This window comes from Theropithecus gelada, chromosome 5, assembly GCF_003255815.1.
Source record: "Theropithecus gelada isolate Dixy chromosome 5, Tgel_1.0, whole genome shotgun sequence".
Classification (NCBI taxonomy): Eukaryota; Metazoa; Chordata; class Mammalia; order Primates; family Cercopithecidae; genus Theropithecus; species Theropithecus gelada.
Window position 1 is genome coordinate 151,767,942 of NC_037672.1, and position 25,896 is coordinate 151,793,837.

A 25,896-nucleotide genomic window follows, 5' to 3' on the forward strand; every position below is an offset into this window, starting at 1 on the left:
TGGCCAGAACTTCCAACACTATGTTGAATAGGAGTGGTGAGAGAGAGCATCCCTGTCTTGTGCCAGTTTTCAAAGGGAACGCTTCCAGTTTTTGCCCATTCAGTATGATACTCGCTGTGGGTTTCTCATAAATAGCTCTTATTACTTTGAGATATGTCCCATCAATACCTAGTTTATTGAGAGTTTTTAGCATGAAGGGCTCTTGAATTTTGTCAAAGGCCTTTTCTGCATCTATTGAGATAATCATGTGGTTTTTGTCTTTGGTTCTGTTTGTATGCTGGATTACGTTTATTGATTTGCATATGTTGAACCAGCCTTGCATCCTAGGGATGAAGCCAACTTGATCATGGTGGATAAGCTTTTTGATGTGCTGCTGGATTCGATTTGCCAGTATTTTATTGAGGATTTTTGCATTGATGTTCGTCAGACATACTGGTCTAAAATTCTTTTTTGTTGTTGTTGTGTCTCTGCCAGGCTTTGGTATCAGGATGATGCTGGCCTCATAAAATGAGTTAGGGAGGATTCCCTCTTTTTCTGTTGATGGGAATAGTTTCAGAAGGAATGGTACCAGCTCCTCTTTGTACCTCTGGTAGAATTCGGCTGTGAATCTGTCTGGCCCTGGACTTTTTTTGATTGGTAGGCTATTAATTATTGCCTCGATTTCAGAGCCTGTTATTGGTCTATGCAGGGATTCAACTTCTTCCTGGTTTAGTCTTGGGAGGGTGTATGTGTCCAGGAATTTTCCATTTCTTCTAGATTTTCTAGTTTTTTTTTTGCGTAGAGGTGTTTATAGTATTCTCTGATGGTAGTTTGTATTTCTGTGGGATTGGTGGTGATATCCCCTTTATCATTTTTTGTTGCATCTCTTTGATTCTTCTCTCTTTTCTTTTTTATTAGTCTTGCTAGCGGTCTGTCAATTTTGTTGATCTTTTCAAAAAACCAGTTCTTGGATTCATTGAATTTTTGAAGGGTTTTTTTGTGTCTCTGTCTCCTTCAGTTCTGCTCTGATCTTAGTTATTTCTTGCCTTCTGCTAGCTTTTGAATGTGGTTGCTCTTCTCTAGCTCTTTTAATTGCAGTGTTGGCTAGTCAATTTTGATCTTTCCTGCTTTCTCTTGTGGGCATTTAGTGCTATAAATTTCCCTCAACATACTGCTTTAAATGTGTCCCAGAGATTCTGGTATATTGTGCTGAGGACAAATCTTAAATGGATTTTTCGAGCAAGGAGAGGCTTGCTGCATCCACTCCACTCATCAACTTGATATTGCAGTACCTCCAGGAACAGTGCATTCCCCTCAGGGAAATAAATTTTTTAAAAAAAAAAGCAAAATGAGTTTCTTCAGAATATCACATATACCCGTTTTTCAAATGTAAATATATGTTAAAATGAACTCTTAGGGCCCAGATTGTATTCATGGGTAGATATTGTATGATATTACAATTATGACACAATGTTGACTAAGACAATGCAGAATTCTATTACTGGTCAGACTAGGGAAGTTTTAAGAAGTTTTCTATTTATATTTGGACAGGTTGCTCTTAATGTTTGCTAACATGAAAAGTTTTATCATGGAAAAGGGGGAGAAGTTAGCCATTTCATTGATGGGACAAGTGACTAAAAAGATCAGACGGGAGGTAGGAAGAACTGGCAGGTTGAATCTAATAAGATGAGATTAAGTTGATTCTAAAGTCTGGTTACTTGATATAGGGCAGGGCAGATTTGAGGTTTTTGTTGACAGCATGCTGAATTTTAGCTGACAATAGCATGCAGCTGTGTAGAACACCATTGTGCTGTTTCTCTGTACTGCTGGAGTTTTCGATTTTGGCCAACCACACTTTTGAAGGAAGAAGAGATAGGATAATGAGAGAACATAAACTATGTCATATAAGAAACAGTTAAGTAGCATTTTCCTGTGGTTCTGTAGAAACGTAATAGATAGGCCGGGCGCGGTGGCTCAAGCCTGTAATCCCAGCACTTTGGGAGGCCGAGACAGGCGGATCACAAGGTCAGGAGATCGAGACCATCCTGGCTAACACGGTGAAACTCCGTCTCTACTAAAAATACAAAAAACTAGCCGGGCGAGGTGGCGGGTGCCTGTAGTCCCAGCTACTCGGGAGGCTGAGGCAGGAGAATGGCATAAACCTGGGAGGCGGAGCTTGCAGTGAGCTGAGATCCGGCCACTGCACTCCAGTCTGGGCGACCGAGCGAGACTCCGTCTCAAAAAAAAAAAAAGAAACGTAATAGATAGGCCAAGGACAATTAGGGTATCATGCCAAAACACTTGAATTAAAGCTGAAAAGTTTTTAACTGAAACTTTTCTTGGCCTTAAATACACAGATGATCATTATGATCCTTTTAAGAGGGATGTGTAGTGATTTCTCAGATATGTTTAGACATGGAACATATTTTGGAGACCTGTTAATCACCTCTGGAACAATGTTTTAAGGGATGCCGGTTTAGGAAGTGTCTGGTTAAAATAGCTGATAATGAGGTCAGGTGCCGTGACTCACGCCTGTAATTCCAGCACTTTGGGAGGCCAAGGTGGTGGATCACTTGAGCCCAAGAGTTCGAGACCAGCCTGGACAACATGTTGAAACACCATCTCTATAAAAAATTAGCTGGGTGTGGTGGTGCATGACTGTAGTCCCAGGTACTTGGAATTGAATCATCTTTTGAATGCCATTATATGAAAGAAGCAGGTTCTCTGTGGCCAGAAGGTGAAAATCAGGATTGATATGTGAAAGTTACCAGGAAAGAGATTATGATACATTATAAGAAATAACTTTCTTAAATAGTTATTCAAAGTTTAGTTGCTCTAGAGGATGAGTTCTTTGTAAGAATCAAAAATAAGATGAATATCTTCTTTGTGGCAATATTATAAAGAGGATACACATATCAGGTGGATGGTTGAATTAGATGATTTTTAATATCTCTTAATAAATCTGAAATTATTTTTATTAAGGGTTTTCCAAAAAGTTTTGTTGCTGAACTTTTCCATCTAAGTTAATACAGTGTTTGGGTTGTTTTAAAAAGCATGCAATAGTTTTTCAAAGAAGGTATGAATAATTGATTTGATGTTATAATCTTAAAAAAATTATGAAAAATATCTGGATTCAAGTACTTGCATTGCTATTTGTAAGTTTTATGACCTCAAGTAAATCACATAGCTTTTCAGAGATGTGAATTTTAAATATCTAAAATTACGGTAATACAAGTAGGGGTTAGGAGCCCAGCATTTGGGCAAACAGATTTCTAATTTGAATACCATGTTTACCTTATCAATTTAATAGCAGTATGACTCTCTCTTGGTCTCGATTTGCGTATTTTTAAAATGGAAAAGAAAAATACATACAGGATTACTAAAAGAATAAATGAGATAATGTATATAAAGTGCCTGTCATTATATGTGGTATTTAATATGCCAAATCATTAAATGTAGAAATAAAATGGAATTTCATAGATTAGGAAAGTGAAGGTCTCCTGACCAACAACTGTAATTCAGGTCGTCTCCCACACAGTTGCATTATTTTTAGTTAAATCATGATGTCTCTCCTTCTCTGTCTCATTCATTGAATGAACATTCATCATATGCCAGGAAGTCTGCATGGTGCTTGGGATTCAGAAATGAAAGGCTAGACCCTTCTCAATGTCTGGTAGCAGGAGGGAGGTAGAGGGAATTGACAGTCATAGCATCTGAAATGGATTCTGTGATATAAGGATATAAGTATATATAAGGGAATACTCGATTTAGAGTTGAGAGGGAAGGTCAGGGAGGGCTTTCCTGGAGAATATTAGGGGTAGGAAAGGCCAAGAAATTACAGAAGGACTATAGGAACAATTTATGTAAAGGAACATATGAGCACCTGGCATATTTGAGAATTTGCAGATAGGTCAGCATTGTTGTTGGCATATCATAAGAAATGAAGCTGGAGGGAGAGATGATTAAGAGATCCTTATGGCTTTCTAAAGAATTTAGATTTTATTTTTAACGAACTGGAAAACCCTGAAAGGGCCTTTTAATTTTAACTAAGTAGCATATGCTCTTGATAATCACAGAGAAATGAGAAGTAAAGGTTACTTGACTCCTTATTCCTACTCACCAATGATAACTACCAGTAAAGTTCCTTGTAAATTGTTTCAATTTTTTTTTTTTTTTTTTTTGAGACGGAGTCTGGCTTTGTCGCCCAGGCTGTAGTGCAGTGGTGCAATCTTGGCTTACTGCAAGCTCCGCCTCCCGGGTTCATGACATTCTCCTGCCTCAGCCTCCGGAGTAGCTGGGACTACAGGCGCCTGCCACCATGCCCGGCTAATTTTTTGTATTTTTTAGTAGAGACGAGGTTTCACCGTGTTAGCCAGGGTGGTCTCGATCTCCTGACCTTGTGATCTGCACACCTCGGCCTCCCAAAATGCTGGGATTACAGGCGTGAGCTACCGCGCCTGGCCTGTTTCAACATTTTTATATTCCTACACAGCCATCTATGAATGTGTACATATGTATCTTTAAAACAACACATAGACAATTGATATGAAAGTAAATGTATTTTCCTACTTGCTCTTTCTCACATACTTCTTGAATATTTTTCCATATCAGTACACGCAAATCTATGATATTCTTTAACAGCTACATAACGTTCCTTGTGTAGTCGTATCCTGATTTTTGATGCATCCTCTACTGAAGAACAGCTAGATATTTTCTAGACTGTTATTTCTATATACAGTGTTTCAGTGAACATTCTTAACGCTTATATCTTTGTATACTCTTGCAGTTATATCTGTAGGTTAAATTTTTAGTAATTATGAAGTATATGTGCATTTTAGATTTTGATAACTGTTACCAAATTTCCCTCTAAAAGGATAATTTCAGTAATGCATACGCGCTAGCAGTGTATGAAGTCTTAAGTTTTCCCTTCTGGTGGACTTCCCAGCGGATAATTATTGAGTACCTTCTGTGTGCCAAGACTATGGTGGGTACTAGAGTAGAGAAAGTGTTCAAGGCTGAAGTGTTCTTTGCCCTCATGCAGCCCAGAGTTTGAACCATAGGAAGCCTACAGGTGTTTTGTTTGGTCTGTGCACTTTTGTTACTGTTTTACAATTAAATTAATTTTCAGTTTTTAAATATTGAGAGATTTTGAAAAATTGGAAAATTTGGTATAACTGGAGGCAAGCTGGATTCTCTTGTATTAGTTTGCTGGAGTTTAGTAGCCACTGCCCTTTTCAGATGTTGCATTGTACTTTCTAGGAGCACGGTCCATTCCATTTCTTTTTTTTTTTTTTTTTGGAGATGGAGTCTCGCTCTGTCGCCCAGGATGGAGTGCAGTGGCCGGATCTCAGCTCACTGCAAGCTCCGCCTCCCGGGTTTATGCCATTCTCCTGCCTCAGCCTCCCAAGTAGCTGGGACTACAGGCGCCCGCCACCTCGCCCGGCTAGTTTTTTGTATTTTTTAGTAGAGATGGAGTTTCACCGTGTTAGCCAGGAGGTCCATTCCATTTCTTATGGCCTCATTTCTTGATCTCTTAACATTTATTGCCAGAGTCTTATAAAAGCATTTGAGTGATTGTTTGATATTCAAATTTAAAATACCTAAAACTGAACTCTGATCTTAGCCCTAAAACCAGTTCTACTCAGTCTTCATCTCCTTGTTGCTTAGGCCAGAACTGTGGTATCATCCTTTACTTGCCTGTTTATCTCACAGTATGTCAGAAAATTCTATTGGATGTACTTAAAAATATATCTCAAGTCAGACCACTTATCCTTTCCACCTCAACCTCTCTGGCCCATGCCACCATCATCTCTTGCCTGGATTTTAGTAGTAATCATCTAAGTGGTCTCGCTACTTCCACCTTTGCCCTTCTACTGACTTCCCCATGTAACAGCCAGATGATCCTTTTACAATGAAAGAACCTATTACTCGTATGTTCAAAATCTATAGTAGCCCCTCATTTAACTCATAGTAAAAGCTGAAGTTTATAAGAAGTTACCTAACTTACAAGGTATACCTTGTAAATGCCAAATACACCTTTATATAAGGGCTTTGTCTTGGTTTCTCCATTTGTATGGGATGTTCTTCCCAGATAGCTGAATGGGTAGGCTCCTTAATTCTTTGCTGGAAGGTTACCTTTTTGGTGAAGTCTGCACTAGCTTTCTTGTTTAAATTTGCATGTTCTCTTCCCTTGTCAACCTTCCACTGACCCATGTGCCCTATTACTGTTCCTTTTTTCCCTAAGTATTCTTACCTCTTATTATTTGCTTATTTTTTTTATCGTCTGCTATTTTTTTCCCCATTAGAGTGTAAGCTATGCAAGGGAGAAACTTTGGCCTTTTATTTACTAATAATATCCCAGATGTAAGGTATAGTACATAGAATATAGTTGGTGCTTAATAAATATTTGTTGAACAAATGAATAAATTTTGAATTTGCAGGCTCTGCTGTGCAGTTTGTTTTTCTTACTGTTTTATTAGGTAATAATAATAGGAAATACATGTATAATGCTTATATCCTAAGACCTATTTTAAACCCTTTATTTTGAATCCCCTGAATCCTTCTACCCTGAGGTAGAAACTAATGTTATCTACTTATTATAGACAGGTAGACATAGGCATTGAGAGGCTAAATAATCTGTCCAAAGTCAGAGCTTAGTAAACGAAGAACCAGGGTTCAGAGTTTTTAGCCAGTCTTTAACCCGAGTCTGCACTTTATAACACCATGCCAGTCTTTTTATTTTAAGGAAATTAGCTCTTTATGATGTATTGCAGATCATTTTTTATGTGTAATTTTTTTGACTTAGTTTTTGTGAACTTTTCTTTTTTGCCTTCTAAAGTATTTTTATGTAGTAAAAAAAAATCTATTAATGTATTTTTTGGGGGGATTTGTTTATTTCAGACAGGATCTTGCCCTGTTGCCCAGACCAGAGTGCAGTGGTGTGTAATCACGGCTCACTGCAGCCTCAAACTCTCAGGTACCTTTGAAGCTTTTAAACTTATTTTTTAGAATGATCTCCCTGAGTTAAAAAATTAATAATTTAGTCATTTTCTTCCTGATTTTTGATTTGAAATAGAAGTTTAAATTAAGCAGATACATATTTTATATCACCTTGACAGCATTATGGAGATTTTGTTTGACGGCAACAAAATTAAAAGTTGGAACAACATTTAGGAACCTAGCACTAATTGAAGAAAGAAATAATTGAGAACAGGCTGTAGGGATGAACAGGAATAGACTGATTTCAAGAAATGTTTAGGGCCGGGTGCAGTGGCTCACACTTACAACCTCAACACTTTGGGAGGCCTAGGTGGGTGGATTGGTTGAGCTCAGTAGTTTGAGACCAGCCTGGGCAACGTGGTGAAACCCAGTCTCTACACACAACAATAAATACAAATTTAGCTGGGCATGTTGTGCCTGTAGTCCCAGCTACTTGGGGGACTGAGGTGGGAGAATCACTTGAGACCAGGAGGCCAAGGCTGCAGGAGCCACCTTCACACCACTGCACTCTAGCCTGGGTGACAAAGTGAGACTTTTGTCTCAAAAAATGAAATAAATATTTGATAAAGTCTTCAAGTCTTAGTGACTGATGAGCTGTGCATCAAAGGACTCTGGATAATACCCAGATTTCTGGTTGTGAGAGTTTGGAAGAGAGGAAATAATGTTTGTTGGGGTGCCATTTATTGGTTGAATGGATGAATCATTGAAATGAGGTAAAACAGAAAGGAACAGGTTTGGAAGATAAAATTATACTCAGTTTTTCATATGTTGAATTTGAGGTGCTTTATGAATATCTCATTTTCAACACTTAGGTTCATTGGGCAATTTGATAAATGAGAGTCTTGGCTTAGGAAAGAAAATTGGGCTTAGAGAAGTTTTAGGGAAGTACTAAACTCTGTGAGTGCATGAGCTACTTTCTTGCCTTTTTTTTTTTCCCCCGGGATTAATACATTGGATATAATATAAAAATAGCTTGGAAACAGCTTTAAACACTGTAAAAAGACTGGATGTTTGTAGTGTGTATTATAGGATGTTTTTGTAGCTATATTCATTATCACTCAGAAGAGAGTATTAGTGTCTCTACAGTGGAGTCTGTCATGAAGGTGGGAGTGGAAAGGATATGTCACCAAGAATCACTACTCTAGAGCAAAAGTTCAGATATTTTAAAACTAGGAAGGACTTAAAGGCTACCTAATTTAGCAATGAGAGTTTATAATTTCTGAATATTCCATTTTCATAAAGCCAACTTGATGGGACTTCCTGTTCTTCCTGTTCTTTAGGACGACTCTCAGGTAAAGTTGTGACAGAAGATACGCCGTAAAATTTTGTTTTTCCATTCTTTGTTCCTTTCTCTTTTTCACTGTTTGTGTCCCTTTCTTGTAGCTTAGGCGTTCTAAAGATACTGCATATGCATAATTGGTCAGTGACATCGAAAGAAGTTTCCAAGTTTCCACTGTAGGGAAGAGCTTTGGGGCAGAACCTCAGAGGACAGTGAAGGCTAATCAAACATGCCAGCCACAACTGTCTTTGTTTTGCTGCAACCCAAAGAAATGCCATATAGATTCTTGGTATTCTGTTGTAAACTTAACCAGTGTTATTAAACTTTATTTTAGGAACTGCAACCATGAATGAAGAAAATATAGATGGAACAAATGGATGCAGTAAAGTTCGAACTGGTACTCAGAATGAAGCAGCATTACTTGCTTTGATGGAAAAGACTGGTTACAACATGGTTCAGGAAAATGGACAAAGGAAATTTGGTGGTCCTCCTCCAGGTGTGGATTTGTTAACAGTCTTTTAAATTTAATCTTTAACCTCGTCATGTAGATTCGATGTGTATCCCCACAAGTATTCCAAAAAATAGCTCTCTCCTTGTAACTGCTTTAAGACACTTGTTTTTACTGTTGAGGAGAAAGAGTTAGATTATAAATGTTATTCATGTCTTACCCTTAAATTTTTTCAGCCCTGCTCTTCATCTAAGAAGCAGTTGAGAAAGAAGCTGGGCTAGGTTGAGACAGAAGTCAGGATTGGGAAAGTAGGGAAAAGGGTGCTACTCTAGGTGTTAAAGAGGAGATCATCTGGGGAGGAATTTGAATCAGCACTTAGTAGGCAAGTGGTGTTTAAACTAGAAAACCAAATGAAAACAGGTAAATAGAATGTTTGACTTTTCTACCAATAGCCAGTACAATTCCTTTGCTCAAAACCCTTCAGTTTATCACACTTAAAATAAAAATCTGTCTCCTGGTTACCTCAATGGCTGCAGCACTTACCACTTTCTTCCTTTCTCAAGTACATGTTAACTGTACAGGCTTCCATAATCTATGTTGCTCTGACATGTAAAGCACTTGCTTTTTCTTCTTTCCGAATGCCCTTTTCCCAGATAATCCTCATGGCTCACTCTCTCATTCTGTTCAGGTCTGTGCTTAAATCTCATGTACCCAGAGATTTGCCTGACCACTCCCTTGATTTTCTTCATAGCACTTATCACTCACTTGTTATCTCCCTTCTGTATTGAATATTAGCTTCATAAGGGAAGGGGCTTTATTTTGTCCACTGTTGTATCACCAATACCTAGAATTGTGAGTGGCACATAGCACAGCAAATTTGTTGAATGAATATATGATCGAATAGTGAGTAGAAATATCTGATTCGAATTTATATGTCTATTCCTATTCATTTTTGTTGTTCAGGTTGGGAAGGTCCACCTCCACCTAGAGGCTGTGAAGTTTTTGTAGGAAAAATACCTCGTGATATGTATGAAGATGAGTTAGTTCCTGTATTTGAAAGAGCTGGGAAGATATATGAATTTCGACTTATGATGGAATTTAGTGGTGAAAATCGAGGTTATGCTTTTGTGATGTACACTACAAAAGAAGAAGCCCAGTTAGCCATCAGAATTCTTAATAATTATGAAATTCGACCAGGGAAGTTTATTGGTGTGTGTGTAAGCTTGGATAATTGTAGGTTATTTATTGGAGCTATTCCCAAGGAAAAGAAGAAAGAAGAAATTTTAGATGAAATGAAGAAAGTTACAGAAGGAGTTGTAGATGTCATTGTTTATCCAAGTGCAACTGATAAGACCAAAAATCGTGGTTTTGCATTTGTGGAATATGAATCTCACAGAGCTGCTGCTATGGCAAGGAGGAAACTAATTCCAGGTAAACTGATTCTTTTAAAGGTTGTTTTTCAGTATTAACCTTTTTACAAATATGGAGAAATGATAGTACATCAGGGATCAATATTATCGAAATAAATAATGCCACTTAAAGAGGAGTAAAGAATTGTTTGAGTAATGAAGTAAAATAAATCACATAATTCTAAAAGACAAGAAATCGTTCCTGTAAAATGAGTCCTATTTATGATATTTTTGCTGGATGTATACACTTTGAGCTATTAATTGTTGTTTAATAAAAATCCAAAGGGCAACACTTAATTCTTCTGATAAAGTCTATCTTTGAAGTATATTTGTTCTATTGACTCTTAAATTACATAGTAAGTTTTAGTTGTTTACTTTAGTAAAAATTTTTGTGTGAATAGGAAACAAATGCTTAACCAAATTTATTGACGTGTGGTTGAGTTTCTGCTTCTCTGGGGAAACAGTTTTACTGAACATCTTTAACTTTCATTCTTTATTTTAATTCTCTTCAAATTATTATTTTTTTTTACAGGAACATTCCAACTATGGGGCCACACCATTCAGGTAGATTGGGCTGACCCAGAGAAAGAAGTGGATGAGGAAACCATGCAGAGAGTTAAAGTTCTTTATGTAAGAAATTTAATGATCTCAACTACAGAGGAAACAATTAAAGCAGAATTCAATAAATTTAAGCCTGGTGCAGTTGAACGAGTAAAGAAACTTAGAGATTATGCTTTTGTTCACTTTTTCAACCGAGAAGATGCAGTGGCAGCCATGTCTGTTATGAATGGAAAATGCATTGATGGAGCAAGTATTGAGGTAACACTAGCTAAACCAGTAAATAAAGAAAACACTTGGAGACAGCATCTTAATGGTCAGATTAGTCCAAATTCTGAAAATCTGATTGTGTTTGCTAACAAAGAAGAGAGCCACCCAAAAACTCTAGGCAAGCTGCCAACTCTTCCTGCTCGTCTCAATGGTCAACATAGCCCAAGTCCGCCTGAAGTTGAAAGATGCACTTACCCTTTTTATCCTGGAACAAAGCTTACTCCGATTAGTATGTATTCTTTAAAATCCAATCATTTTAATTCTGCAGTAATGCATTTGGATTATTACTGCAACAAAAATAATTGGGCACCACCAGAATATTATTTATATTCAACAACAAGTCAAGATGGGAAAGTACTCTTGGTCTATAAGATAGTTATTCCTGCTATTGCAAATGGATCCCAGAGTTACTTCATGCCAGACAAACTCTGTACTACGTTAGAAGATGCAAAGGAACTGGCAGCCCAGTTTACATTACTTCATTTGGGTAAGTTTTAAAATATTTTAAACAGTGTAAAATATGAAATTAGGAAATACTGTAGATTGTTTTTCAATTCATTTATTTTGAACTCAACATTAGTGGTAAGTATGTAACATAAATTTTATCTCAGTTTTATAAAGTCATAACTTTCTTGAAATTTGTGCCCTGTAAAATCTTCCTACATTTAGCTTTTTTTTTTTTTTTTTTCAGAGATGGAGTCTCGTTCTGTCACCTAGGCTGTAGTGCAGTGGCACGATCTTGGCTCACTGCAACCTCTGCCTCCTAGGTTCAAGCGATTCTCCTGCCTCAGCCTCCCGCATAGCTGGGACTACAGGCGCGTGCCACCAGGCCCAGCTAATTTTTTGTATTTTTAGTAGAGACGGGGTTTCACGGTGTTAGCCGGGATGGTCTCAATCTCCTGACCTTGTGATCTGCCCGCCTCAGCCTCCCAAAGTGCTGGGATTACAGGTGTGAGCCACCGCGCATGACCTACGTTTAGTTTTTTAAGCATTACCTAACCTGCGGGAAAATTTGGTTTTGACTTACTACAGTGTTCATAATCCTGTTTTATTAATTTATTGTTTTTTTAATGACTAATTCTCAGTTGAAATAAAGATTTTTTTGTGTAAGTTACAGGATATGTTAATTAAACCAATTTATAATAGAGTGTCCCTGTATCTTTGGTGAAGTCTACATAATGATCTTTTTGAGGGGCAGGGGTAGGGAGTTAGTAAAATCAGTGGGATTTCAGATGGGTAGTGTGCAGACACAGCTTTATGCTCACCAATCTGGAAATTTATATTATCACTCATGAAAGACAAAAAGCATCAGTAAGAGATGTTTGTGACCATTCTCTTTTTTAGCTTCATGTTTTTCAAACAGTAAATTTTCTTTAAAACGTTTGAAGGATAATTATGAAAGGTTTTGCAAAAGCATAAAAAGATATGCTAACTAAGTATTTGACATTGTAAAGGAAGAGACATAATATCACTATGGTGTTTTCCTGCTTGCTGTTTTTTACTGTTAGGTTAGCCTCCCCTGCCCCCGCAACCTGTTTATTTTTTTTAATGCAGCTATAGATTTTAGTTGATGATTATTTTGTGTCCCAAATAATATTTATTGGAAGAGTAGTGGTTTCCTGAGAATCAGAAATAAAAGAGAAAGATCTTTTGAGGGTTCTCATTGTTTCTTGATTATAATTGTGAAACTCTTCCGTGAAAATTATTTTTTATATGGTTGCAGAACCACAGTACAGAAGCTTATGTGTATTTAAAATTCATACTCTCAAGTTTAAGAGAAAACAATCAAAAGAGAAAAACATTCTCAGAAAGGAGAATAATTTTTATATATTGTTTAAGCTTGCTTATGTACCACTGCCATAGTATTATGATTTGTTTGTTTTTGGGACAGAGTCTTGCTTTGTCACCCAGGCTTGAGTGCGGTGGCGTGATCTCGGCTCACTGCAACCTCCGCCTCCTGGATTCAAGCAATTCTCCTGCCTCAGCCTGCCAAGTAGCTAGGATTACAGGTGCCTGCCACCACCCCCAGCCAATTTTTGTATTTTTAGTGGAGACATGGTTTCACCATGTTGGCCAGGCTTGTCTCGAACTCCTGATCTCAGGCGATCCACCCTCCTTGGCCTCCCGAAGTATATTACCAATATTTTTAGGAGATTCTGTTTTGGAGATATCAACAAAACTTGTGGGACTAAAGGTAGGGTTCCGCTTGGAGACACATTTAAGTAGTGTCCTCAATTATTAGTTTGGAGATATTTGGGGATTTAGCATCATTGAAGCTAATAAATTCTTAGTTCTTATTTCTATTGATGTACAAAATAGAAGCGTTCAATTTACTTTTAATAAAGACCATCTAAGTTAAAGATAAAATTATTAGGTAGATAGCAAATAATTCAAATTAAGTTTCTTAGAGAAAAATGAGTCAAAATATTATTTTGGAGTGGGACGTAGTTAATTAGTTGCTGATCAAGTTTCTCCCAAGGATACTTGTGTCTGATCTACCATGCTAATACCGAAAGATTTTTAAAATTTCTAGCCCCCCTCATTCCCTTACACATTTAACTGAAACTTCTAAAATTCTTACAACATAGCCATGTTAGTTTAATTTATGGCAAACTTGTATGTAGACTTTGTTTGCCCTTTTTTTTTGTTTGTTTGTTTTTTTTGGACGGAGTCTTGTTTTGTCGCCCGGGCTGGAGTGCAGTGGCGCGATCTTGGCTCACTGGAAGCTCCGCCTCCCGGGTTCCCGCCATTCTCCTGCCTCAGCCTCCCGAGTAGCTGGGACTACAGGCGCCCGCTACCTCGCCCAGCTAATTTTTTTGTATTTTTTTTAGTAGAGACAGGGTTTCACCGTGTTAGCTAGGATGGTCTCGATCTCCTGACCTCGTGATCCACCTGTCTCAGCCTCCCAAAGTGCTGGGATTACAGGCTTGAGCCACCGCGCCCGGCCTGTTTGCCCATTTTATAAAGATTCAGATTCTAGATGGAAACAGAGCTTTTAACTCCCTTATTACCATAGTTAACTAGATAACATAAACCTATAGTTCCCTAAGAAAACACCTAATCAGGTACAATATTTTCAACTTAATTATAGTTAATTAGTGATCAAGGTAGCATCAATAAATGAAGTCCTTAGTGGGCACATGCAGATTGCTTTAGTGGTCTAGTCCAGATTTTATCAACCTTGTTGTATCAAAGCTAATTTTAATAAAAAGTCGAACAATTTGTATTTTATATATTTCCTCAATCTGTATTCAGTATCAGAACAGTTAATATAATGTAAGCAAAATTCACATATAAAAAAAAGATTAAACAAAACCCTAGGTCCTATTTCAGTGGAGTACACAAAGCCTGAGGTCTTGTCTATGGACAGTAACACAGAAATCCTTATGGTGCTTGACTACCTATGTAAGTGAAGATTGTTGAGTTAGAGGCAGGAAAATACATTTAGGCAGCTGAAAAGGAGAAAGAGAATTCAAGGAAGCAAAAGAGCCAGAGATCTGGGGTCTAGGAAACTTTGATCAGAAAACAAATATCAGCCCTTCAGAGATCATTGAAGTAGGGCCAGGAGCTGTAGACAGGGAGAGGTTTCCATGTTGCCACATGGCAGGTTAAGAGTAGATTGAGTGTTGCTAAGCAGTTTTCTGGATCACTTTTTCCCTTCTGTTAATGTTGGAGCCTCTGGGTTTTAAAAGGTTAATGCCTTTTTAGTTACATCATCTTTTAGTTAAAGGTCATAGGGTTTCATCAAATAGCTCAGAGTTGAAATCAATTGCTGGTAGTGGTGTATTCTTGACATCCTGGTAAATGCTTACTTAGTCCAAGGATTGAATTGTTTTGAAGTCTTGAGAGGTTATTAGTTCCTAGAGTCTCTCAAACGAAGTTCCTTACCTATTAAGTAATCTTTTGGCTCTATTTTCTTAAATAATTTGAGAAGTCAAATTTTCTAGAGAATGCATTTAACTACTGTTTTTAAGGTATTTTCTTTGGGGATAGTAATTTTTTTTAAGAATTTGCCTCAGTATCCTTATTTTAACCCTTTCAGTTTGATGCTATTTTGAGAATTATTATCCAATCTTAACCTTGATCTTTTACTATTATATGTGATATAAACAGTCATTTTTAAAATTAATATTTCAGATCTCTTTAAGAGTGTACTTTTAGTAGCCACACAGTTTTGGTGTTAACCACTTCTGGTTCCCAAGCTTGAAAAATAAAAGAAAATAATTAGGCTTCATTTGCTTAAATGGCCATCATTGCTGTTATGGAAAAAAAAAAAAAAGTATGTCTTTTTAGGGATAACAGGCATCTACATGAGAACTAGAAGTCATGGAGTTTACTTCTGGTGAGCATTTAGTGATCTTATTAGCATCTCAAAAGTTCTTGGTTTACAGGTCTTTGAAATCAATTTTTAAAATATTTGGTCCTATCTAAAGCATGCTCTATGTTAAGCATAATACCCTTAATAAAAGAAAAGCTGGAAGTTGGGGTTAATGCCAAAATAGAACCTTCCTTATCCTTTTCACTTACTTCAAAATTAGAGACTATCTTCATCTTCATAATGGCAAAGAATGACCTCTCTTATCTCACTGGAAACTCATTACCTAACCAGCAGGATAAGAAATTATGTATTTACTGGGTTATTTTTAGGGATCTGTATCTGTAGGATAGTCAATGAGTTTAATGGGTAGAATCCTGATATAGTTTGGACATATGTCCCTGCCAAATCTCATGTTGAAATGTAATCCCCAGTGTTGGAGGTGCAGTCTGATGGGAGGTGATTGGATCATGGGGGTGGATCTCTCATGAACAGTTTAGTACCTCTCCGTTGGTGCTGTCTTCACAATAGTGAATGATTCCTCGCCACATCTGGTTGTTTAAAAGTGTGTAGCAACTTCTTCCTTTCTGTTTCTTGCTCCTGCTCTTGCCATGGGATGTGCCTGCCTCTACTTTGCCCTCAGCCATGAGTAAAAGTTCCCTGAGGCCTTCCCAGTAGCCTAGCGGATTCTGGCACCATGCTTGTAAAGCTTACAGAACTGTGAGCCAATTAAACCTATTTTCTTTATAAATTACCCAGTCTCAGGTATTCCTTTATAGCAATGCAAGAATGATCTAAACCAAATACAGACTAGAGGGTTAGGATAGTTAGGTTCTATATTAAATATTTGCTATATGGAGATACCTTGGGTCATTCAGTATCACTTACTTTTAAATAAGTCTTTTCTGTTTTCACTATCTCGTTATCTGTTAGTAATAAAGCAAACCATCAAGGCAAATAGTACTGCTCTTTCTAGAAGTCAACTCTGTTTTGAATCTGGGTCTTTCAGTATTGCCACTGCTTTTCTTTGGAGGATTCTTTGCATTGTAGAAGTGGAATAAACAAAATCAAGGAGATCAAGGAACGTCCTGGAGAGTTAGAGTTTTGAAGAAGAAAGTCCTGGAGAATACTTAGTGGAAAGAGGAAGGTAGTCTTACCTGTATTGATAATTCACCTTGTTATATAATTTGTTAGCAAATAAATTTTAAGCAGGGCATCTCTTCTCTGTTTGTGTAATACTGATACAAGTGGTATTTTTTTCTTACTTGTATGGCTATCTGAAACTTTTTAAAACAGGGATGAAGAACCTGTCACAAACTAACTTGTGCCACTGATTTAATTTCATCTGATTTGTATACTGTCGTTCTGACCATAAATGATTAAGGTTGTTTTTTGTTTTTTACAGGTCTTTTTTGAAAGCCTCTTACATGCTAAGTGTTCTTTGCTAAGCATTCTGGAGCTAAAGATAAATAAAACATTTTTTTTTTGTTGTTGTTGTTTAAGGAGTCACAGTCTAGTGATGAAGGCAGATACACAAATTCTTTGCATAGGTTATTTTGGGAGTACAAGAGGAAAAAGGTATGCTTCCCTGACCTCAGTTGTAGAGTTTGTGGTCAGAGAGGGACACAACGTGAGCAAACTCCTCTTAGAAAAATAGCATGGTGGTGGTTTAATGGCAAGTAGTTCTGTATATTGTTTGCTTTGATGATTTCAGTGAGATTTTAGGAAGAATTAAAGGAGTTGAAAAGATGTAAACATTAGTTAATTAAAATTTCATTAGTCTTGTTTCTTAAAACTTTGCATTTTTTTTTTTTAGTGCAACTATGTTGGATATGTCTGCTTTTTCTCTGAGCAAATATTTTTTTCCTAGATGAATCCATCTTGATATGCGTGGACCATTTTGTGTGTGAATATTCATTCTTACAATATCTTTTGTATTTTTTTCAATATTCATTTTGTAATGGACTTGTATATTGCTTCTTATATTTGACTTTGAAATGACGTACATCAGTAGAATCTTGCGTTTTTTTCTAGTAGTTGAATAGTATTTAGTATATATATATTCTAAACATGATAGTCACTGTTAGCTTATCCTTTTATTCAAATGAATCTTTTATTTCTGTTATCACTTGTAAATTTGTTGAAAATTATACTTTTGTGAAAGTATACTATTGTGAGAAGTTTTAATCTGAAAAATATTTGGTGCTTTTTTTCTTATGAGCTATTATTTCCAGATTGATGGGCAGAAATGCAAAAATAAAAGAATTTCAGATAAAAATATTCCAAACCATTTCTTTGAAATAAAGAGAAACTTTCTCCAGGTTTTTTTTTTAACTTAAGAAATAATTCTAGGAGGCACTTAAGCCAAACATGAAATAGTGATTCTATGATATTATAATGGAGTTATAGATTATACATAGAAGAAAAATAATACTTTTCAGAAGAGTATCTTTTTCCAGTTTTAACTACAGCTCTAACTTTGATGATACTATTCAAACTGGTATTTTAAAGAACAAAGGTAATTTGCAAAATTTCTTTTAAAATTCACCTACTTAAATGAGAAATAGGTATCAAGATCAACATTTTACACATTTGTTTTCATATGACCAAGTGGTGAGACCAAAATTCCATTAACTCAACTATGTGTCTTTGACCCTCTGAGAGGGCTTAGTCCTCATGAAAATGTATTTGTATTGCTCTTGAAATTTACTTTTTTTTTTCTGAAAGACCATTTGAATGAACATCTAGTATTACTTATAGTTCTCATCTTACGAACACTTGTATTAATGCATCATAAATATTATGGAGTTAGTACAGTGAGAGAAGCAGCTTACTAGAATAATAATTACTAGAATAAAAGTATAAGAATTAAGAATCCTTTCTCAGCCATCGAGAAACTGTGTGACCTTAGAATGGCAAATGAATTGTTTCGTCATTGGACTTCAATGTCCTCAGATCTAAAATATCAGCATTTTATTTAGTAAGTTTTAAGGAATCTTTTTTCTAAGAAGATTATGGTTTCATTTAAAATATGGTCAAAAATCCTATGTAGAACCAAAAGTAATACTTTAAAATATTTTATGTCTGCAGAGATACATATTTGAGTTCAAATAGTTTAAAACCAAGAGCTGCTTTTGCAAGAAATAATCCATCAGTTTAATATCCCTTCCTTTATAGAATTCAAAGCTCATGCCTGCCTATTTCACAGCAGAACAGCTGGACAAAAAAAAAAAAAAAGATTCAGTCAGTCAGCTGTTTTATTTGCATGATGACATGTAATTGTTTTTCGGTTATTTTCTTTTCTGAATTTGCTAACCAATTACTACAGCCAAAAGCAAGGTTGTTATAAAACAAGGCAACTACTTAAAAGTTTGGAAATAGTTTTCTTTTTGTAACAGAGGATCTAGGAAAATAATGATATGTATCAAAACATGCCATGTGGGGAGTATCTGTCCCATAGTTAGGTTTATTAACTGTTGAAAGTGATCCTTTGTATTTTATTTACTTCATAAATCTATATAATCATGCTTGATTCTTTACCCTATAACTTCTTAATGTCTTTGGTTAATACAGTCCTAAAATACTCCTTCTAATAAACTAGTTTTAATAGCAGCTACTGCTTTATTAATCTGTCTGATTTTATTTAATTCATATTTTAAAAAATGGTTTTAAAAATTTCCCTTTATATCAGATGACATTAGAAATTGTGTGTATATGTTCCATTCTTAAATGTTAGTAGCAGTTCATAATTTTGCCACATGATGTCCCTAAATACAGATTTTTTAATGTGGCTTTAAAAGAAATTTTAATGTTACATTGATTTTTAGCTCCTCTTTTTCTTACCTTTCTTTTTTTTTTAGAATCAGAAAAATCTTTGTGAAACGCTCTACTTAGTCTTCTTCAGCCTATCATGCCCTTATCTCTGCTTCTTGTTTAATATTTAGTAGACAATAATTTTTTATGCTATAGCAGTGTAATTAAGTGAATGGACTCGTGAATAAGGAGACAGAAAATGTAGAATGATGGTTTCACTGTGACGAATTTATTTTGTGCTTTAAACTACTTTAAAATTCAGTGTTTCTTCCAGGCCTTGTAGGTAAAATCAAAAATAGTATCTGCCCTTACTAGTTAATATCTAATAGTTCATCAGTCTCAGAGCATTTCGTCCTCTTTCCAAGACCTGGTAGTACATTACCTCCAAGAATGGTTTCCTTTCCTGTGAAACCCCAAAATAGTAGGACAAAAATTAAAAATCTTAGTATCCCCAAATAATTAGAAGCTTTAAATCACCAGAATATTAATAACTCCTTGGATTTTCATGCTCCTTAAAGTGATAGTATTTGGTCAGAGATGTATTAATGACATGTGGGTTCTTATTTGTCTTATATACAGCAAGTAACATTTGAGCTCTAAGAATGGATTGCATATGAAATTTTATGTACACAGTAGTTCATAGTTTAAGAAAATAATTTGGGTAACTAAATAAATTTAGTTTGCCTATGTATTGCTTTGATTCAGTAAATATAATCGTTATACTACACTAATAGTGTTATCAGCTCTACTATAATTCTGTTTATAACTTCGGATTAAAAAGTATATAGGAGCACAATCATCAGAAAACATCAGTCTCTTACAGTTGTATTGCTTGGTAATTTGGTGTGTGTACTTTGTTACTATTCTTCCGTGTTTAAACAGTATACCTTGATTTCTGTACACAAATTCAAGGGATTGGCACTTATTTAAATAAAAATGTAAACCATGATGTAAAACTCCAGCTTCTTTTAATAGAGTAGATAAATCTTTGTTGACCTATGCTTTGCTTTTTCTTTTGTGCAGTTTGATTGTCCTTCCATTCATTATGTGGTCTAAGTATGTTTTTATTAGTTACTTTTCTTTTTTGCACTTTTCTTTAATCCTGTTTTGTATGTGGATTTTTGTAAGACTGAAGCCCATTTACCTAATTTTTTTCTTGTTAACTTTGTTTCAGCAATACATAGTTCCAGTCTGCTTGTTTACTGACCAGATTATGGGGTAAATGAATATTCACAAAATTTGAAGCATATGTGCCATATATGTAGATGGCTTTTTTTTATCCTGCTGTTGCCCAGTTAATTTTTGGTCCAAGGGTGACCAAATCTGTAGCTACGAATTTATGAAAGTATTGGAAAATTTGGGGCACAGAATTTATAAGGTTCCAGGTGAGCCATTATCAATCTTTGCAAGACAGGTTAAGGTTGTATTCAGAGCTATAAATAATTCAAGCAGTGAAATGCTGGTTCATTTAAAGGCGTTTCATCTGCATGTATGTGTGTACATGTGTTTCCTTGGGAGAATAAGAATCGCTTAAGGGATTCCTTGGTGTGAACTTAGGTGTGTGTATCAAGTATAGAAACAGTGATTATACCAGAACATTGAAAGATTCTTTCTTTTCACTTAAGAATTAAAGGGAAAGAGGCGATACTAAGCAAAATATGATTGCTTTCACTGTGTATGCACTCACTTAGTTTCAGAGAGGGATTTACAAATGAGATAGTAATGATTTTCTCTTTATTGCTTAATATTTTCTCTATTTTACTTAGTAGATAGACTTAAGATTTTTAAGTTACTGAAATACCTGTATGTATGTGTGACTCTGCTATTTCTCACTAATACACTGGTGTTCTAAAACTCACTTTTATTGATTTTTAAAAATCTTTACATTTTATTTTCTTATTTATGTATTATTTTTATTGTGATTTATGCTCCAAGCAGGGAGTTGCTACATTAGCTAATGTGGCTTGGGAGAAGGATGGACAGGGTTTTCATCAATCCTCTGAGGCCTTGGAAAGCAGTTTCATGATGTCACATGCTCTCATTCGAATTAATACATTGGAGAATTATTTCGTTGCCTTTAGATTTAATCAGTATTTTTCTGTAATGATTATTAATTGTATTTTTTTATTCTGAAATTCTTTATAATGAATTTTCTATGACAAAAACTTCTATAATCAACTCCCAAATGTTTAGATAGCAGGCATGAGTAAATGGAAATGAAATCTGAATTTAGTTAGCTTATTTAATTGTTTATCCTAGAATGCTCTTTAAATATATGGTATATTGATTCTAGAAATTTACACAAATTCAATACAAAACCCAGCTTAGGAAAAGTTGGAAAGATGTTCAGTTTCTCCTCCACTCAATTTCTTATCCTGCAGAGATGACATTGTTTCATACTGATGCAGTGCACTTACCTAAGTATTATATTAGTCGCCCTCTGTCTTTTCTTCATCCTTTTTACTGGTAAGGGTAGGTTATTCACTTTCATTCCTGCCTTATTCCACAGAAGATTTGAGGTGGCTCTTTAAAAATATGTAAAATACAAAAAGATTCAGATTTTAAATTGAAGACATTGAGACAATTGGAAATTATGATTAGGAAAATAAAGCCAGGCAAAACCAAACAATAGGTGGTTTAGGGATAGACGATTATGAGGTAAAACCATAAAAATGCCAGGGAATTACTAACATTTAAAAGTTACTACTTGGAGGGAGAAATTGGAAAGGATTCAAAGGGACTTCTGAGGTATTGATAATTTCCTTTTTCTAAACCTGGGTGATGAGTACATGTTTTCATTTTTTTAAATTATGTAAGGCATACACATCTATATTGTTTATATATTTCTCTGTTTGTATATTTCATTATTAAATTGGGAAAGAATGAAAGCCAGCCAAGGGTGAGAACTTGTGTTATTTTGTCAAAATTTGATTAAGAGTCTGTCTACTCTAGAGATTCTCAAATTAATATAACTCAAGGTAAAATAGGAAAGTTACATAGTATCAAGACTAAATAATTTTATTCTACCCAGACTGTTTGGAATGTTTTGTTTGCTTATGGGCACCACAATTTAATTCAACCTTGACAACTAGGGTGAGCTTGAAAACTCCCTAATATGTTAATAGGACAGTGAACAACTGAAATATTTGGAGCTGTTTAGTGTGTAAATACTAATACTCACAGAGGAAATGTGATTGCAGTTTTCAAATGTTTGAAGTGCTCACACATGGAAAAAAGACTTTAGTCTTTATCTTTGGAGCTCTAGGAAGTGGTATTAAGTCTAAAAGAGCAAAGTTTTAAGGAGGTAGATTATGGCTTAACGTAAGTCAGAACTATCTGAGCCTTTCAGCTACTAAAAATTCTGTATTCCTCTCAGTACAAAATAACAAGTAAAAATAATTTTTTAAACATTTATTTTAAATCTGTGAAATATATGGCAGAAGGAAAGAGTCTTTACTAGACTATATTAGCTCAGAATTATGTTCCCTAATACCACTTGGAATATAATGACCTTGCCATTTTCAAGCCCTCTGAGAAATTTACCTTCTGCAAACTGTGATTTAAGAAAGTTTGATTTGGGAATTTTTATTCTCATAAGAATATCCCTTTTGCTTATTCATTCCTTTAGGCTTCTATACTCGTGTTTAGTTTATTAACTGGCAGATGGCTGATTGTTAAAATGTGTTCCTTCAACAAATACTTACCCAATGCTGTTTTGTGTAAAGTTATAAGGATCACTAGTGAATTAGACACAGCTGCTGCTTTCATAGACCTTACATTCTATTGAGACCAATATTCAGTTAGAGTTCTGATAAATGCGCTGAAGTAGTACAGGGTGTTATGAGAACATACAATTGGGTGACCTGACCTAAACTGGCATGGGGGGTCAGGAAATGGTACATTGCACTTTCTTTCAGGAAAAGGAAATTAAGTACTGTGGCATAGCATATAGGCAACATAGGAAAAAAGATTATGGCATTTGGAGCCAGATTTCCTGGGTTCACAGTCTAGCTTCACTACTTACTTGGAAAAGTTACTTCTCTGTCCTTCAGTTCCATCATTGTAAAATAGGAATGATGATAACAGTATTTATCTCATAGGGTAATTACATGTATTAAATGAGTTAAAATTGTAAAGGGCCCAGAACATTCCCTTTTATATATATTAAGTACCATGTAAATGATGAAGAATAATTATTCAGAAAACAAATCCAAGACACCACTTTCCAATCATATATAATATAAATATTAGAAATAATAATAGTTAAGATTCTTTGAACACTTATTATGTGTGAGATTTTGTGCTAACTGCCTTTACATGATGTATTCTCACAGTTCTTTGTGGTAGATAGGGGGTGTGTGTGTGTGTGTGTGTGTGTGTGTGTGTGTGTGTGTGTGTCTATGTGTGTGACGGAGTCTCGCTCTGTCACCCTGGCTGGAGTGCAGTGGTGCGATCTTGGCTCATTGCAACCTCCACCTCCCGAGTTCAAGCAATTCTCCTGCTTCAGCCTCCCGAGTAGCTGGGATTACCGGCATGTACCACGATGCCTGGCTAATTTTTGTATTTTTAGTAGAAATGGAGTTTCCCTGTGTTGGCCAGGCTGGTTACGAATTCCTGACCTCAAGTGATCCACCTGCCTCAGCCTCTCAAAGTGCTAGGATTACAGGCGTGAGCCAACATGTCTGGCCTGTGGTAGATAGGATTTTAATGTTGACAATTCTTATTTTTTTTAACAAACAGGCTTCAGTATGTTAAATAATTTGCCCAAGATCCTAGTTAGCTTAAGAGGCTGTGCTCTTAACTTCTATCCTTTGTAAATTCACATGATTCCAATGGAAAACTGGTTTTTGCCTAATATTAAACATTGGATAACAGACAGCGGACTTGTGAAATATTATTGGCAAATTATGTTTCTGTAAGTTAAAATACAATGAGATGGGCTTTCGGTCTCACCTTACCTTTTTTCCAGAGACTATTTTGGCTTTAGGAAACCTACAGGCCCATGTACCAGACCCCACTCCATTGTAGTGTTGACCTGAGACATCTGGTTGAACTCTGAGTTATTCTGAGTTAGAAAAATCTTGTAAACATATCTTGTTTACAAGGTAGCTTCATGATTTTTAAATGTACCCTAGGATCAGCATTGCCAACCAATGAATGGCATGTGTCAAGGTGGCAGCTGATATATGTCTTTCCCCCATTCAGATTCTAGACAGAACATCAAACAGGCAAAGTTTGTTTGTATCTATTTCCTGGTCCCCTGTTACTTGGTACTCATTTTACTCTGATTATATTCAAAATATCCCAATATGTAGTTTAGCCATATAATTTATCAGTCCAATGTGTTTATACTTTTTCATTGTTACTTCCTTGGTCAGGAACTTATCGTGGCTCTTATTGAAGTATAATCAAATACTCTGAGCTCCACATTCTCCTGTTCAGAATGCTCTACTGTTTAGCCCCACTTAACCTAACCATAGCTTCCATTTCCTGCTGTGATCGTCTGAATTTGCCATGCTCATTGGTAGGTCTAGGCCCTTCCTATTGCTGTGCACTGTGCTTAGAGTATTCTGCTTATCCTCATCTACTTTTATATTAAGCTTTTATTGGACACAGTAACCCAAAATGACTTTTTCTTTATGATATTACTCAATAATTTTTATATTTTTATTTACTCTTAACATTGTTCATCCATCAGTATATATAAAGCCAGTGGACTTTGTACATGTATGATTTGTTGTTATTCCCTGCATTATATGGGGGAGTACTGTCTCCTTTAGTACTCAGCATATGGTGCTTTTCAAATAAGTTTAAGCAATCTACATAAAAGATAAAGTTTCCAAGGAAAGGTACATTTGGGCTGTGCTTTGAGCAAAAAGAAGAAAGATTGGTAAAGAAATAATATGAGATAGGAAGTTGACAGGTATAAACACGGGCACGGTTAAATTATGAATGGTGGTTAATGGGCTGAAATACCTGTATATACGTCACCAAAGTAAAAATTATCAGTATATAATTTTTAACATGCTCATGTTGGAGGTTTCAAAATAGTAGAAACCCTTAAACAAATGATAATACAAATAAAACATATCAAAATGTATGGAACGCAAGGCCGGGCGCAGTAGCTCACACCTGTAATCCCAGCACTTTGATAGGCCAAGGTGGGCAGATCACCTGAGGTCTGGAGTTGGAGACGAGCCTGGGCAACATGGTGAAACCCTGTCTCTACTAAAAATACAAAAATCAGCTGGGTGTGGTGGTGCGCACCTGTAATCCCAGCTACTTGGGAGGCTGAGGCAGGAGAATTGCTTGAACCCAGGAGGTGGAGGTAGCAGTGAGCTGAGATCACGCCACTGCACTCCAGTGTTACTTAACTTCTCTGTCCTTCAGTTCCATCATTTGTAAAATAGGAATGATGATAACAGTATTTATCTCATAGGATAATTACATGTATTAAATGAGTTAAAATTGTAAAAGGCCCAGAATATTCCCTTTTCAATAAACCCTTGAAATATAGACTGGGTTTGGATGATTTTATATTGGATATGTGTATATTTTTTATATATATATATATAAAATATATATGTATATAAATTTGTATAGTGGAATAGGAGATTTAGGTTGTAATTGTTATTTTTAAACCCTCTGAGAAAATCTTTGTCTTTATATCAACCAAATATAGCATAGAATATAATGATTTATGTTATGAGCAATTTTTAAATTTCTTTTAAAATTCATTATATAATCCACAGTTATATCTAGCATAATCTATTACGTTTGATCAAGGCTTCACAAATAGGAAATGTCAATCACTTATTGTATGTTA

At 35.7% G+C, this 25,896-nt stretch overlaps 1 protein-coding gene across 4 annotated transcripts in view; it reads left to right on the forward strand.

The window, feature by feature from the left end:
- Nucleotides 1–25,896, forward strand: part of RBM46 (RNA binding motif protein 46) — a 49,929-nt gene that overhangs the window by 8,181 nt on the left and 15,852 nt on the right. For all 4 annotated transcript variants that reach the window (XM_025386077.1, XM_025386075.1, XM_025386078.1 and 1 more), the window contains exons 2-4: nucleotides 8,592–8,753; nucleotides 9,669–10,136; nucleotides 10,647–11,429. In XM_025386077.1, coding sequence (XP_025241862.1) covers nucleotides 8,603–8,753; nucleotides 9,669–10,136; nucleotides 10,647–11,429 — 1,402 coding nt within the window. In that variant the 5' untranslated portion in view covers nucleotides 8,592–8,602. The remainder of the gene's footprint in view (nucleotides 1–8,591; nucleotides 8,754–9,668; nucleotides 10,137–10,646; nucleotides 11,430–25,896) is intronic.